The 15,442-nt window shown below is 42.3% G+C and overlaps 1 protein-coding gene across 2 annotated transcripts in view; it reads left to right on the plus strand.

Annotated features, from left to right (window-relative positions):
- The window catches only part of JOSD1 (Josephin domain containing 1), a 46,181-nt gene that overhangs the window by 7,688 nt on the left and 23,051 nt on the right, over positions 1-15,442 (plus strand). For both annotated transcript variants that reach the window (XM_029590205.1, XM_029590204.1), the window contains exons 3-4: positions 2,987-3,115; positions 13,751-13,945. In XM_029590205.1, coding sequence (XP_029446065.1) covers positions 2,987-3,115; positions 13,751-13,945 — 324 coding nt within the window. The remainder of the gene's footprint in view (positions 1-2,986; positions 3,116-13,750; positions 13,946-15,442) is intronic.

Consider the following 15,442-nt stretch of genomic DNA (forward strand, 5'->3'; position numbering starts at 1 on the left):
GTAGCCTGGATTGGCCATTTTTGGAAACAGGATGTGGAGCTTGATGGACCCTTGGTCTGACCTAGTATGGCAATTTATGTTCTTACTTCAATAAGACACTATCTCTACTGGTGTTAGAGGGGAGTGACATGGTGTAACGATAGTCTCTTGGTTATTGAATGATTGTTGGGTTCTTATTTAGCTATTTAGCTGTCTCTGATCCTTTTTTCAGTAATATGACACTTTAATTGTCTGGGTTCGTAAGGACAACAATTTCTAAAACCTCTTTGGCTTAGATGGTTTAAAAGAAAAAAGTAATTGATCCAGTTCATTTATTGAGTAGTTGACAAACTCGGCAAAAGCTCAGATTTCTTCTTGAGCAGATCTCCTGTTCTTGTCCAAGAGGATATTGGTAAGGTAGTCACTTGGTCTTCCTTACATTCTTTCGCTAAACGTTTCAACGTGGATGTTTATGAAAAGAAGACTCAGCCTTTAGAGCTAGTATTCTCAGGGCAGCCCTAACTTCCTCCCTTCCAGACTCATTGGGGCTGGGTACTTCCCAGACGCTTGGACCGGTGTAGCAGTGTGATATTTAGTTCTCCCTGATGATTTCCTTTCCTTGAATCCCACTACAACAGTTGAGGACCCTCCCAGGAAGCTGGGTCTGTGCAGTCTTTGAAGCAGTGCGCCTCGGTTTACAGAGACTGAGGCAGCCTGAGGCTTGCTCTTTCTTCCTCTTCATTTGTCCAAGAAAAGTTTGGAAGGATCCATTTCTTTGGAGGCTCCTTTAAGTGTACATTTTAAGAGTTTGAATCATGGCTTAACATAATACTGGCTCTTTTGCTGGAGCTGCAACGTAACTACCAATGATGTCACAAAAAAAGATGTATCCTCTGTCTCCATCTGCTAGTAGATGAGAGAACCTATGTCTGGACTAGCGTAGCAGAATTCAAGGAAACGAAACTACAATTTTAAATTTTTCCTTTGTTGTAGTATTGCTGTTGACTTCTAGGTAAAATGTTTCTCCTATATAGAGCTCTACACGATATAAAAAAAACCCAAACTCTTGGGTCATTTCAACAGCAAATGCTATGCACATGAGCTGGGTTTGATTCCTGAGCCTGCAGAAACAGCATTCATAGTCCCTAGTGGAAGGAGAGGGAACTTCCCTTATTGCTCAACAGCAACACCTGGTGGCCACATTAGCCAGACTCTGGAGGGAGCTATGGTTTTGTGGCCCTTAGCCAGGGACTATCACTGCATCAGCTGGGCTGAGTTGAGACACACAAAAACAGGGTGGAAAAATCCTCAGACAGTTGCAAATGCCTGGGCTGAGTTAGCTAGGAGAGGCGTGAGAACAGATGAAAAATTTCTAGATTGTTGTGAATGAAGACTTCTGGCTCCATAGCCCATTGGAAACCAGTACTGATTTCATTGGAAACCAAAGGCACAAAGTAATTCTTTTGTTTAAAATTCATACAAGTCTCTAAAATCTATCATCCACCAAAGAGATCCCTTGTACTTGCTGAAAAATCATGTGAGTTGGAGCAGGAGAATACCCTTCCCCCATCAGTGGTTGGATGACTGGGAGGCGCTTATGTTCTATTTGTGTAACTGCGGTGGTAACGCCACTCTTGAAGCATGAGGGGATGGATCCCAGGCCTTGTGATAGTTATAGGCCAGTATCTAATTTGCTATTTGTTTCCAAAGTTAAAGAGAAAACAGCAAACAAATCTCAGATTTTTTTTTTAGCATCTTCAGATACTCTGGATCAGCATTCGGACAGGGATGCAGTACAGAATCATTATTAGTGTCCTTGATAGCCGATGCCTTGCTTATTGACAAGGGGAAAAGTGCATTTGTGGTATACTGGATTTATCCAGTGCATTTGATTTAGTTGACTGCCACTGAAGAGATGTGAAGCGATTGGTTTGAAGGGGATGGTATTGAAATAGTTGGAGTTGTTTTTTTTTTTTTTTTTTTTTTTTTTGGGGGGGGGGGGGGGAATCATTCATTTCGAGGGAAGATTTCTTAAGTTGTGTAATTTGATTTGTGGAGTCCCTCAAGGCTCCTCTTTGTCTCCCATTCTTTTTAACATATTCTTGGAACACTTGGGTAGAATTATTAGGGAAGCAGGCTTCACTGCATATTTGTATGCAGATGATGTGCAAATTTTAGCACCTTTGGGTAAAGACTTAAGTTAATTTAATGTCTGGAATCTGAATGGTGTGGTCTTGCCCATCAGAGGAAGTTAAATTGGGTGTTTGGGATTTTTCATTAACCATGTACAAAAATATTGCCTAAGTGATTAAGCATGAATATTTAAAGGTGAAGATGTTGAGACAGATCTTTTTTGGAAGAATGTAGCCTATGCATTCTTTCTATCCCAGATTGACTATTGTAATGCCTTGTATTTGGGGTTGTCAGAGAAACTGACTCAAATTGCAAGTAGTTCAAAATATGGCAGCCAGAGTGGTCACTGGCAGTACTAGAAGATCCCATGCTGGGACCTTTATTGAAAAGCATACATTGGCTGCCATTGTCAGTGTGAAGCAAACTTAAATTTTGCTTTTGGTTTCCAAATCTCTACATGGTCTAGGTTCCCATCAGTTGCAGGGTTGGTTGAAGTGGGCAGAATCTGGCCAGAATTTACACTCTCTCAAAAGATTGTTGTGTTAAGTTCCAGCGGCTAAATCTTTTCGTCATGTGCAGCTTCAAAATAGGATTTTTCCCTTCGTTTTGCCAGCTTTGTGTAACAATCTGCCACAGAAAATAAGGGAGGAAACAGACCTATTGAAGTTTAAGCAGGTAAAGAACTGGTTGATAGAGATGGAAGAAGGTTGAAATGTTACAAAGTTGGGCAATACTGTATTTATACACTTATGTTTTATAATTTTAATGTGTGAGATTTGATAAGATTGAGGATATATATTATACATTGCTTAGATTATATTAGGCAATTAAATTGTAAATATTATGATAAATACCTGAGCATTCTCGTCTTCAGATTGTCACCCAACACCATGGCAATGCCACAAAAGAAGAGCATGCTGGGTAACGGGAACTACGATGTCAACGTGATTATGGCAGCACTTCAGACCAAAGGATATGAAGCCGTGTGGTGGGACAAAAGAAGGTAGCCAGAACTGTAGGGCCAACAATATCTTATGTGGAAGGATTTATTTCCATATATATATTTCTCTCTCTATATATATTTTACAGGAGGTAGTTTGTAACATTATGAGCATGGTTACTTCCTAGATTTTAGTGGGATTGTTTTCACAAATGACTTGACAGCAATGTGTTTAATTGATGCATGGAGGGTTCTGTTCTATTATCAAGTGCAATTTTGAAATACTGCACAGTCCACAGAGGGTTGTGCTTTCTTTTAGAATATAGAGCCTCTTAACTATGCATTAAATATTTAAAAAGTTATTTTTGATGAGTCTGTTAGTAGCTTCCCTAGGGGCACATTGGTAAGTGCCAGAAAAGACATTATGTAAATCTAATAGTAAAGAAAATGACCCATATAATCTGCCCAGTTGAGAGAAGTCCACTTTGGTAGATCTGCATATAAATTCCCACATGCATCCCAACACCAATCCCTCCCCTCCCCCATATCTTTTACCCAACCTTTCAACCCTTTACCTATCATTGCCCTCCATATCTGTCCTAAGCGCACGCAGGCCCAAAATCTGTTAGTGCAGGCCACCATCATCTCTGCTAGTAGACTATTTCAGGCCTTGCCATCTTAAACTTTACTTCTTACAAGAACACTCGAGCCAAACAGGTCCCTATCAATGTCTTATTACCAATTTTTATTATAATCTCTATAATACACCAAAGTTAGTGAAGTGGTTATATATAAAATAAATATAGATAAAAAATTCAGCTTCCCTGCTATTTAGGGATGTAACCGCTGCTTCATGCAGGTTATCCCAGTGCTTTCTTGGAGGTCTGATTACTGTTTTACCACTGTATTTTGGGCTGAAATGCTGCTCTTTGCAGATTGGCACAGTGCTTCTTCACCATCTTCTGTATATATGCCACACTTTGGTTTTTTTGAGTTCAGGTTAAGAAAAACAAGAATAGGGAAGTTTTAGTCCCCTCTGTTTTCCTTACCGGGTCTCTTCCCTCTGTGTTTGTTCCTTTGCGCCTATTACCCCCTTTTCCCTCTCCTCGGGGGAGTTAGTGTAGAGTGGAGGAGGGTTGAGCAGCCCTTGGCTAGGCTCCATTCAGTCAGCCACATGGTAGGCCATGGTGGCGTATTTAAGAACATAAGAACATGCCATACTGGGTCAGACCAAGGGTCAATCAGGCCCAGCATCCTCTTTCAAACAGTGGCCAATCCAGGCCATAAGAACCTGGCAAGTACCCAAAAACAAAGAAGATCCCATGCTACTGATGCTAGTAATAGCAGTGGCTATTCCCTAAATCTACTTTATTAATAGCAGGTAATGGACAACTCCTGCTAGTTTTTCCCGCGCATGTAGGCGTGTGTGTGCTTTCTTGCCACACAGCAATGTCTGGATGTAGGCATGCAAGTACATGGGTACTTGTGCACGTAAGGACACGACCTAGATTTGAACATATATTTGAAACGTACAACTGTGGCCTAGTTTTGGGCGCTTATTTGCGTGTGTACTCCTGGGTGTGCGCGGGAGGCCGCCTAGAGCTGCATTCAGGAATCCTACGTAACTGTCTGTGAGGCTTGCCATATAAGGGCAGTCCAGTTATCGCTCCTTCTGCACCTGTTTGCGCTGTTTAGGTGATTTGTCTACTACAGATTTTGCCGACATTGGGACATCCCCTCGGACTTATGGTGACTCCGAGGAGTGGGGTGGTGACACAGCAGATGGGTCCCCTTGCTCCTGATGACAAAGGCCTCTCCAAGAGAAGGGTCAGAGAGTGTCAAGTTTGGGCCTATGGGCCCCCCGGTATGGATCCATCCATTCTTTTCCTGGGTGAAAATTTTCCAGGGCCAGCAGACTTTTCTGCAGGGGTGCCCAACAGAAGTGAAACAACCTAGGTAGTAGGATTTGCGTGCTCGGGGCTCCCACTTGTCAGCCACTATGGGCAAATGCCAAAGGGAGACTGTCCCTGGTGGTGATCAGGGGGATGTGGATCTTGGTATTGTGGCTGAATCAGTTGGTTTTCTCCCCTCTAGAAAAAGGAAAAATTCCAACTGAATTAGAACTGCATCCGACTCTACTCCGTTCTTTTTCACAATGAGTGGACAAGACTTTTGACTCAGACCTTGAAGACACTGTGTGGATGGGGGTGTCACTACAGGCTTCCAAAGGAAGGATCCCATATTGGTCACCATATGCAGAGCGCCCTGTTTCTTTCCCCTCCTAGATCAAATTCAAGAGCTGATTAACCTTGAGTGGAATGTCCCGGAAGCAAGTTTTTAAAGGGAGACATGCTTTAGCAGGTTTGTACCCCTTGGATCTGAAGATGAGGGATCAGTTACGATTCCTAAGGGTGGATTCCTTGATGTGCATTGTTACAAAGCGGACCACCATTCCAGTGGAAGGGAGGGGCAGCTTTGAAAGATATTAGGATAGGAGAATTGAGGCTATCCTTAAGCGGGCCTTTGAGGCCATCACAATGAATTTGCAAATTGCTTCTTGCTGTGGCGTGGGCTGTTTTGCATCTTTTGTAATGGCCCACAAGAGGCACAAGAAGTGGGGTCCGATGGAGGATTGTTGATGAAACCAGAGGCTGCATTCTTAGATGTGGACTGCGACTTGGTATGCAAGGCCGCTAGATGGATGGTTTCCATTATAGCAGCTGGGTGCCAATTGTGGCTGTGAAGTTGGTCAACACAGTTTCCAAATCTAATCTCACAAGGTTCCTTGATTACCAAAGGACAGGAAGATGGGATCATGCCTTTTTTGGGGCAAAGGGCCACTCCAGGAATTCACATTGGTTTTGTCCTTATTGAGGAGCATCTACTCAGGAGGTCTCTTCCCTTCGGAAGATCTCAGGCCTTTTGGCTTATGAAGCCTCATAAGGCTGCGGACTCCAGGACCAGAGCACCTCAATCTTCACTTTGAAAGTGTGAGGACTCACCTATTGGTTCACGAGATAGGTGAGCGTCTGTCTTGCTTTTATCAAAGTTGGGCCCAGATTACAACAGACTAATGGGTCCTGGTAGTGGTGAAGGATGGCTATGCTCTGGAATTTCTCTGAATTCCTCTGTATGCACTTACGGTTTCTCCATTCAACTCTCTATAGAGTCATGATGGGGACTATGGTATGGACGTTGTTGGATTTTGAAGGCTGTAATTCCTGATCCTAGCTCGAAAGAGAATACAGGGAGATAGTCTATTGGCCTTCCCCCAAAGAAAGAAGAGGGGTCTTTTCGGCCCATCCTGGATCTCAAAGGCATTAATCAACCTTTGCACATGACTCATTTCAGAATGGGAACTCTGTTCCATAATAATGGTAATACAAACAGGGGAGTTTCTTGTCTCTTGACCAGACAGAGGCCTATCTACATAGTCCTATTTGTCAGGAGTTTTGCCGTTTTCCTATGCTTTGCCATTTTGGGACATTGTCATCAATTTCAGGCCTTTACATAAGTACATAAGATATGCCATACTGAGTCAGAGTGAATAAATCAATATTAAGTGCCTTACAAATGCCAGTGAAAAGGACCATTTGGAGGCCAGACCTTGGGTGGGGGGGGGAGGGAGCTTAGGGCAAGTCAGACATCCGTGCCCAGCCATGTCTCCTAGGCATCTGATGTCAAGGATGCGCTAGGGCCGCACAACTTTCCCTAGCACATCCTTTTTAGTGTGGCAGGTCATTTAAATATGACATTGGGTTCCCGGGAGAAGTGGCTGGGCATGCATTAAGAAAACGGGCGCTCGGCATTGAAGACCTGCTTTTTACATGCCGATACTGCATCGGCCTGATGGTGTGGGCAGTGCTATATCTCCATGACACAACCATCTACCACATTGCTGGGAAAGACAGTGTGAGGGCCGATTTTTCCTCAGCAGGCAGGTCTTGTATCCAGGAGAGTGGTAGTTGGTAGATGAAGCTTTGCAGCTCCTAATGTCGCCCTGAGTTGGTTCATAACTGACTTTACTAGTGATCTCCGGCAATGCGAAGGTACTACAGTTCTTCAGTCACAGAAGGAATCAGAGTGCTAGACATCGATGCTCTTATTCAAGTTTGGCTGTGGACTGGAGTGTGCTATGCCTTCCCGCCATGGCCATTGATATGCAGGTTCATTCGGTAGAATGCAAGTCAGGCACTGTACTTCTGATGGCTCCGGTTTAGTCTTGGAGGCTGTGGTGTGCCTGTCTTCAGAGGCTTCTAGTGGACAGTTTTCTCAAAACTACTACTTAAGATGTATCTATTGCATTAGAGGCTCATACTGCACAACAATCCAGGTCTGTTTTGCCTTAGTTTGTCCCTCGAGAGGGCTTGGTTGCTGAAGCGTTGTTGTTGTTCAGCTGCAGTGTCTTCCACTTTGCTCCAGGCCAGGAAATTTTCTACATCTCTAGCTTAGGTTAGGGTTTTGAGAGTGTTTGAAAATTATGAGGGGTGAGTTTCTCACCCTCTCAAAGTTGAAATTCTACTGTTCTGATTTTTAGAGGAGTTAAGCATCTACTTCCATCCTTGTGGCTACCAGTGCCTTTTTGGGACCTTAATCTGGACTTGAGCTTTTTGGAGGGTTCTATATTCGGCCACTTACATAGATACATAGAAATGACAGCAGAAAAAGACCAAACGGCCTATCTAGTCTGCCCAGCAAGCTCCCACACTTATTTTCCTATACTTATGTTTCCCCGACCACCAAGTTCAGGGCCCTTGTTGGTAATTGTTTTGAATTTCCTGCAACCCCCTGCCGTTGATGCAGAGTAATGTTGGAGTTGCATCAAAGGTGAATCGTAAGGCTTAATGGCTAAGGATAGTAACCGCTGCATCAAGCAAGTTACCCCAATGCTTGTTTACCCCCAACTGCACAGATCAATGCCTTGTTGGATGTTGTCTGAATGTAAATCCTCTTTTCCACATTTCCCCCTGCTGTTGAAGCAGAAAGCAATGCTGTATATGCATTCAGAGTGAAGTATCAGGCTTAATTGGTTTAGGGTAGTAACCACTGCAATAAGCAAGCTACCCCCATGCTTATTTGTTTACCCAGGTTGTGTAGTTCAGTCCTTGTTGGTTGTTGTCTGAATGCAAATCCTCTATTCCACATTTCTCCTTGCCGTTGAAGCAGAGAGCAAATTTGGAGTTGCATTAACTGTGTGAAGGCTTATTGAGTAAGGGTAGTAGCCACCATTCCAGCAAGCCACCCCCATGGCTGTACTCTTCATTCCCTTCCTCTAGCCTTTATTGATCCACAGTGTTTATCCCACGCCCCTTTGAAATCCTTCACAGTTTTAGTCTTCACCACTTCCTCCGAAAGGGCATTCCAGGCATCCACCACCCTCTCCATGAAGAAATACTTCCTGACATTGGTTCTGAGTCTTCCTCCCTGGAGTTTCAAATCGTGACCCCTAGTTCTACTGATTTTTTTTTTCCAGTGGAAAAGGTTTGTTGTTGACCATGGATCATTAAAACCTTTCAAGTATCTGAAAGTCTGTATCATATCACCCTTGCTCCTCCTCTCCTCCAGGATATATATATTTAGGTTCTTCAATCTCTCCTCATAAGTCATTTTATGAAGACCAGCCACCTTTTTGGTCACCCTTCTCTGGACCGCCTCCATCCTGTCTCTGTCCCTTTGGAGATACGGTCTCCAGAACTGAACACAGTACTCCAGGTGAGGCCTCACCAAGGCCCTGTACAAGAGGATCATCACTTGCTTTCTCTTACTAGATATTCCTCTCTCTGTGCAGCCCAGCGTTCTTCATCCCCCACTGCTTGGTCTTTCTTTGTGTCTGATCACCTTGACAACAGTTTTTCTTCTAGCAATCTGTTCAGCTCAGCAGGTCTCTGAGCTGCAAGTTCTTTCGTGCCATGAGCCATTTCTGTGAATGCCTCCGGGGGCAGAATAGCTTAGGCTTGTACCTTCTTTTTTTTTTTTTTTTTTTTTTACCAAAAGTGGTTTCGGAATTTCATTTGAATCTTTCCCTGCACCTGGTCAGGGGTCGATATGAGCATGATTGTTGCATGCCTTGGATGTCAAGCCGCATTTGGTGCGGTACTTGAAGATCGCTTGTTCTTTTGTCCAGCCACTCCTCTCCAAACTTGCTGCAACAGTGCCTCTGATTGGAGTCCCAGTATCCCCCATCAGGGTGAAAACATCATTGGATCCTTTAATGCAGGAGATTGTTCTTGCTCATTGGCAGCGGAGTCAAAGCACTGAGGCAATTGATTTAGTCAGTAGTCCTTGGGATCTTGGGTTAATAAACCCACACATTCAGAAGAGGGATCTGCAGGATATGCCTTCTACCCATTTGGGATATGCTTAACCATACCAGGAATACCCATCATATTCAAAATTTGTAGATAAGGCAGGGCCCACATTTAGTGTCAAAGACCCTCCGTTTGGAAGTCTTCAGCCCTCTCCTAATGGTGGATATCCAGCAGCTCTCCCAGTCCACAACAGTCTAAATCTGTTGCAAGATGAGACTGTGGAACATACCTATCTCTGGCATTCCCATGGCTAGGAAGCTGCATTTCAAATAAGGAATCCAAAATATCTCCGGGATTTGGAGTCTTCAGACTGCAGCATCAGTCAGATAATGAGTCTGCTCTGAAAAAGGCTGCAAGTCAGTCTCATCAAGAGAGCCTTCCAAAGCCCCATGCTTACTTTCCCATATCTCTATACACTAGTTCTATGTGGTACAGTAACTTCACAAGTGCAGTCAAAATGTATAGGATTTTCTCTGACTTGCAGAAGTAGGATCTTATTACACATTACCATTTCTGAAAGTAGAAGAGTGCATTCACAACCATCCCCATTCTGTCTATGAAATATTCAACTACGTTTCATGTACCTCTTCAGCTTCAGTTGGAGCTCTGCATGTAACATGGCTCAGGGCACATAGCATCCAAGATGATGTCCATGGGAAGTTACTGGCCCTACCTGATCTCAGCATAAAACTTAAAAAAAAATGGATTATAGCATTTCAACCCTTTCGAGGGTTCCCAAGCCCCTTCTCCCCTAACAGATGGTCATATCTTCACAGGCATAAATTCCAGCCTTTTCAGCAGTATTACCCACCTGTTGCATCTTCTGGCCCAATGTCAGCAACCACATCTGGTCAGACCCTGACAGCATGAACACTACTAGCTTAAGACTCCAGCACACACCAGGGCCCAATTTTTGATCACTTTGAATTCCATACTGATGGGTGACATGATCCCAATTTTTTTAGAAGCCAGGTAACCAAGGACCTCTAGAACCACCAAATAGTGGCATTTAGATACCATTTGCATTTCTCCTGGCGACCATTCTCTCCACACTTCACAAATCTTGATCCACATTTGTCTCACCTAGTGCAGCTTTGCTGAGAAATGCAGTCATTTCTTTGTCAATGAACAATAGAAACTGTTCCTGCATCACAGCAGGGACAGGGTTTCTACTCCCAATATTTCCTCATTACCAAGACATTGGGAGGATTGATATCCACTCTAGATCTGAGACCCTCTAACAGATTTCTGCTTTGAGAGAAATTCACGTTAAATTTCCTCTGCAAGATTCTCCCTTACATCCAAAAGCAGGAATAGACATGCACACTCAATTTGCAGGATGCATATGCTCATATATCCATCCTTCCCTTCACTTCAAAGCAAAATCTTCCCAAGATACTTTCAGTTTTCTTTATCAGCAGTCTTTACCTAATGCATTGGAATAATAGTTTCATGCCTGTGTCGCTAAGGGATTCATGCTTTTCCTGTGTCTGAGTGTATGGCTAGTCGCAGCAAACTTTCGAGAATAAGCGTTGCTTTCCCTGCAGAAGGTGGTCTGGCTTCTACAAAAATTGGGTGGTTTTGGTCAATTTCGAGAAGTCAAATCTAGAATCAGCTCAGAGAATGAAATCTTTTGCAGCAGGGATGTACTTGTAGAAAAGTTCATTTCTGGTGACTGACTATACACCATGATATTGCTCATACACAAACTACTGGCCTCTCAGTGCATGACAGCCAGAGTGATTCTAGTTGCATCATATGGCGGCCACTGTACGAGGTCTTACTGACCAGTCTTTTATATCCATTTTCTACACTGGAATCTCTGCTCTCACTGGGATTAGTTGACTCAACCATTATCAACAACAGTTCAGGTTTTCGGGGCTAGAGTTGCACTGGTGGTAAAACCCCAGCGTGCTTCGGAATGAAGCACTGCTTCTCACGTTCTTCCTCAGATCTCACTAGCAAAGGATTCCCCTTTAAAAGGAAGGGAGATCATTCTGATCTTAGGGCACCTGGTCTCACGAGAAGAGCCACTATTGGATCAGTCTGCTGAAATTATGGCTTATTAGATACATGAATGTTGATAAAACATATCTTTGAGGGAAGAACATCTTAATTCAGACAGCCTACTAGGTTGCTACATTTTATGCCCACAAACAGGGAGGCACCAAATCCTGGCCTCTCTGCAGTAAGTGTTAAAGATTTTCATTTGGGTAACCAAACATTGGCCTGTCGTACAAGCCACCAATCTTCCAGAATCTCCAGCATGCTGGCAGATTGCCTCACCAGAGTTTCCCCAAATGCTCCAGTTGTCTTTACAGTAATTAACAGCTGATCAGCTTGACCTGTTTGTGTTGGAGCGGAACAAAAAACTAGATCAATTTTTCTCATTTCTACCCAGTGATCTGACTGGCTCAGGACATTTTCCTCCTCAATTGGGGGACAAGCCTCATGGATGTTTTCTGCCAGTAACATTGATTACCAGGGCGGTGTAAAAGCTGCTGCAAGATCCTTTACTTGATTTTATAGTTCCAGCAAGGCCCAGATATGGTTTTGCATACCTCGTACAACTTTCCCGCAGTGCCCCAATATAAATATATAAATAAATATGTATTTGATAGATCATATGTTGTTCAGGATGCAAGAACGCTCTGTTATCCAAATCTTCCATATGTCTACCGGCTTGGAGGCTGAATGCTCCATAGTTGATCAATTACTCTAGGGTAAACGATGAAAATATTTGGTTCCAATTACAGAGCTAACCACAAGAAAACTATGCCTTCAAATAGATTGGATATTCTAAGTGATGCCATCAACAAAAACCTTGGACCCGTTTTGTTGCGAGCCCAAGTGCTTGCTGACATTTGCTGCTCTTCTCCAACTTAGGACTTGCTACTTTGGTTAAATTCATCCAAACTTCTTAGCAGTTTACCACGTTCAGGTATGCACTAAACCCACATTCATCCACTGATATTTAACAAGTTTATAACTCTCTCTTCCCTGATTTAATTAAATTGAGCTTTATGAAAGGTTTATGCCACATTAAGCCTAGGCACAATAACTTCCACTTTCGTGGGACTGGAATAAGTCTTCTCTACTCTTGAAGCCACATTTTGGACCACTGTAGATAGATTCTCTTATTTTCTCGACATGGAAAATGGCATTCCTCATCACAATTGCCTCAACTACAAGAGTCAGCAAGTTCCAAGCTCATGTCCGCAATACACCATAAATACCTTTTCTCCATGATTGGGTAGTCCTTCCCACTTGCCCAAAATTTCTACAAAAGGTTGTCTCAGCATTCCATATCACTGTCCATCATACTATCTACCTTTTTTCCCAAGACAGCATATCCATGAAGGAGAGAGAATACTTCATTCCTTAGATTACAAAAGAGATTCAACCATATCTATTTGTCGCATACAATACTGGCAGTTGCCTAATGTACATTGTCCACGTGGAATGTATTCAGTACTGCTACCTTAGCAGGATTGATGAGCTTTGACAGAGTCTGTAATCTGCAGTTTAGAGCTCTGGCTTCTACTGTTGCTCATCTCAGGGTAGTATCCTTTGAATATGTTTCAAAGCGGCAACTTTAGATAAATATCAGTTCACATATTTGTATGTCCCATTGCTGTCTGAACAACCTCTCAAAGACAGTAACTTCAGACAAGTGGTTTTGCGTAACCTGCTCTCAGTAGCCTACTCTTCACAGGGAGGTCCGGCTTGCTTATTTAATACTTGCTCTGTCGCAACCTTCAGCTTTTGACTCCCCACATGTAATCACTAATTCAGCCTGCTTATCGATGAAACATACATTTGCTTACCAAACTGTTTTCCACAGATAGGATGAATTAGCCATAGAATACCCACCTCCATGGAGAGTAGACTACCTAGCTATATTTAACTGTGATATAGACTGAGCAGGCTCTCGAGGCAACACATGCTTGGCAACTCCCACACATGCTCAGTGGAGCTCAAAGCTCTCTTAGCTAGGAGAGAAGTCCATTCATTACCGTTGGATAACATCACCCACATGTGATGGCTAATTCATCTTTCCATCTATAGAAAATTCTGTTTACAGTGAGCAAATATGCTGTATATACCAGAGCTTTTCAAATCCATCCTCTAAAGTATAAATAGGTCTGGTTTGGATATTGTCAATGAATAGTTATGAGAGAGGCTGGTCCTAGAACAAAGTTAATTTTTACATTTTGGTTATTCTGAAAAGCAGGTGCATTTTGAGGCTCTTACACAGCTGGAAATGTCTCTACACTTTTGAATAAGAGGGGACGAAGTTGGATTTGAGTCAAGTTCTGTTTCAGTGGCATGCGAGATGAGCACTGCCACCTTGTTCTAATCCTTGTCTCACTGGCTTCTGCATCTCCAGGGATGTTGGTGTCATCGCACTCAGCCAGGTGATGGGCTTCATCATGAATCTGCCATCCAGCTTAAGTTGGGGCCCCGTGAAGCTTCCATTAAAACGCCAGCACTGGATCTGTGTCCGTGAAGTTGGAGGCACCTACTACAATCTTGACTCCAAGCTGAAGATGCCCGATAGGATTGGCAGTGAGGAAGAGCTCAGGTACCAGTGGGGTAGGGGAGTCTGTGTACTACTGCATCACCAAGGCCAGAGATTGCAGATAGCCTGAAATGTGCATTTTCAACATTTGCTTTGTGACATTGCCAAGAAATTGAATAGATGAATGAACAGTGTTTCATTTTGTTTAGATTGGTGCTAAACATTGTTTACTGAACTACCCATATTAATGGGTTCAGTTTTCAGTTAATGGCTGGAAGCACTATTATGGCACATGCAATATATTTGTATTAAGTTTTGTGATTTTAGACATCAAATAACATTAAGACTTTTTTTGTAAATTCAGCTGAAGACCAAGACCACAGAATTAAGCTCCCCTCTTGTTTCAGTTTATAATTGTTCTTGAGAGAAATATTTTTGAAAGTGCATACTTGACCTCCATTTTGAGTCTCAGTAAATCAATCACTGCTATGCTGTTCCTCCTCATAATGCTCTGCAGGAGTTGCATTGAGGTGCAGAAAGAAATACAGCATAGAGAACTGGAGAGGGCATTTGAGGAGTTTTAAAAATGAGGCAAGATAAAAGATGCACCCCTATTTTCTTTATCTACTGATGCAAAGTGAGTCAGTATATACACAATTAAAGGCATACAGTAATGAGTATATAGACACCTCATCCATTTTTCATGTTTATTTCTTAAATTATTGTAACAGCAAAGCTGAAAAAACATAACCAACTAAACTCTTAAGTGCTTTCTGAATTAGCTTTACAAAAAGATTGTTTGCTTAAGATGACTCACAATAATAAATTATATACATTGTTTTAAATATTGAGAAGGATGTGAAGTAAAACCAATTTAAACTATAATATAGTGGTCCACCTTTATCACTTTTTTACATTAAAAAAGCAAGACAGGATGCTATAAATAAAATGTAACTTTCTATTAATTTTTTTATGTAATATCAGCTTTTTCATGGCTGTAGTTTCCTAGATTTTTCACAGGTATCTTAAGCAATAACAACTTTTTCTTTGAATTAACCAGATGTAAATCCAATCCACAAATGTAAATACCCTGTATTCTAAAGACAGGTGAATCTGTGATTTCTCTAATCTTGAAATCATAAGCAACTAATTTTGGATGTTTGGAAAACTTCATCACATATTCAAGAATATGGCAGGTGTTTTGTAATTCCTGAAACAGTTTTGCAGCATTCAGTATTGATATTTTAGTTGAATCGTGCATGATCTGTATAACATCTTGTAGGCTGACTTTGGTGCAGACTCTTTCTTTAGAAAGAAGCCATAGAGCAAAAAAAAATGCTCAGTGTTATCTTAAGGAGTCTAGCTAATACTTGGTTAGTAGTACATTTTCTAAACTAAAAATGTCAGAATTGTGCATGAGTAACAATCCCATGAAACTGAATAGTATTGACTGCACCCAGTTGCTGAATTTTTTGAAGTTCTGCTGCAGCAGATAACCAACATGGCTGTTGCATGCTAAAAGTAGAATCTGGGGAAAAAGTTAAACTAAAATGAAGTCGT

The sequence above is a fragment of the Rhinatrema bivittatum genome, chromosome 2 (genome assembly GCF_901001135.1).
Source record: "Rhinatrema bivittatum chromosome 2, aRhiBiv1.1, whole genome shotgun sequence".
In the NCBI taxonomy this organism is placed as follows: domain Eukaryota; kingdom Metazoa; phylum Chordata; class Amphibia; order Gymnophiona; family Rhinatrematidae; genus Rhinatrema; species Rhinatrema bivittatum.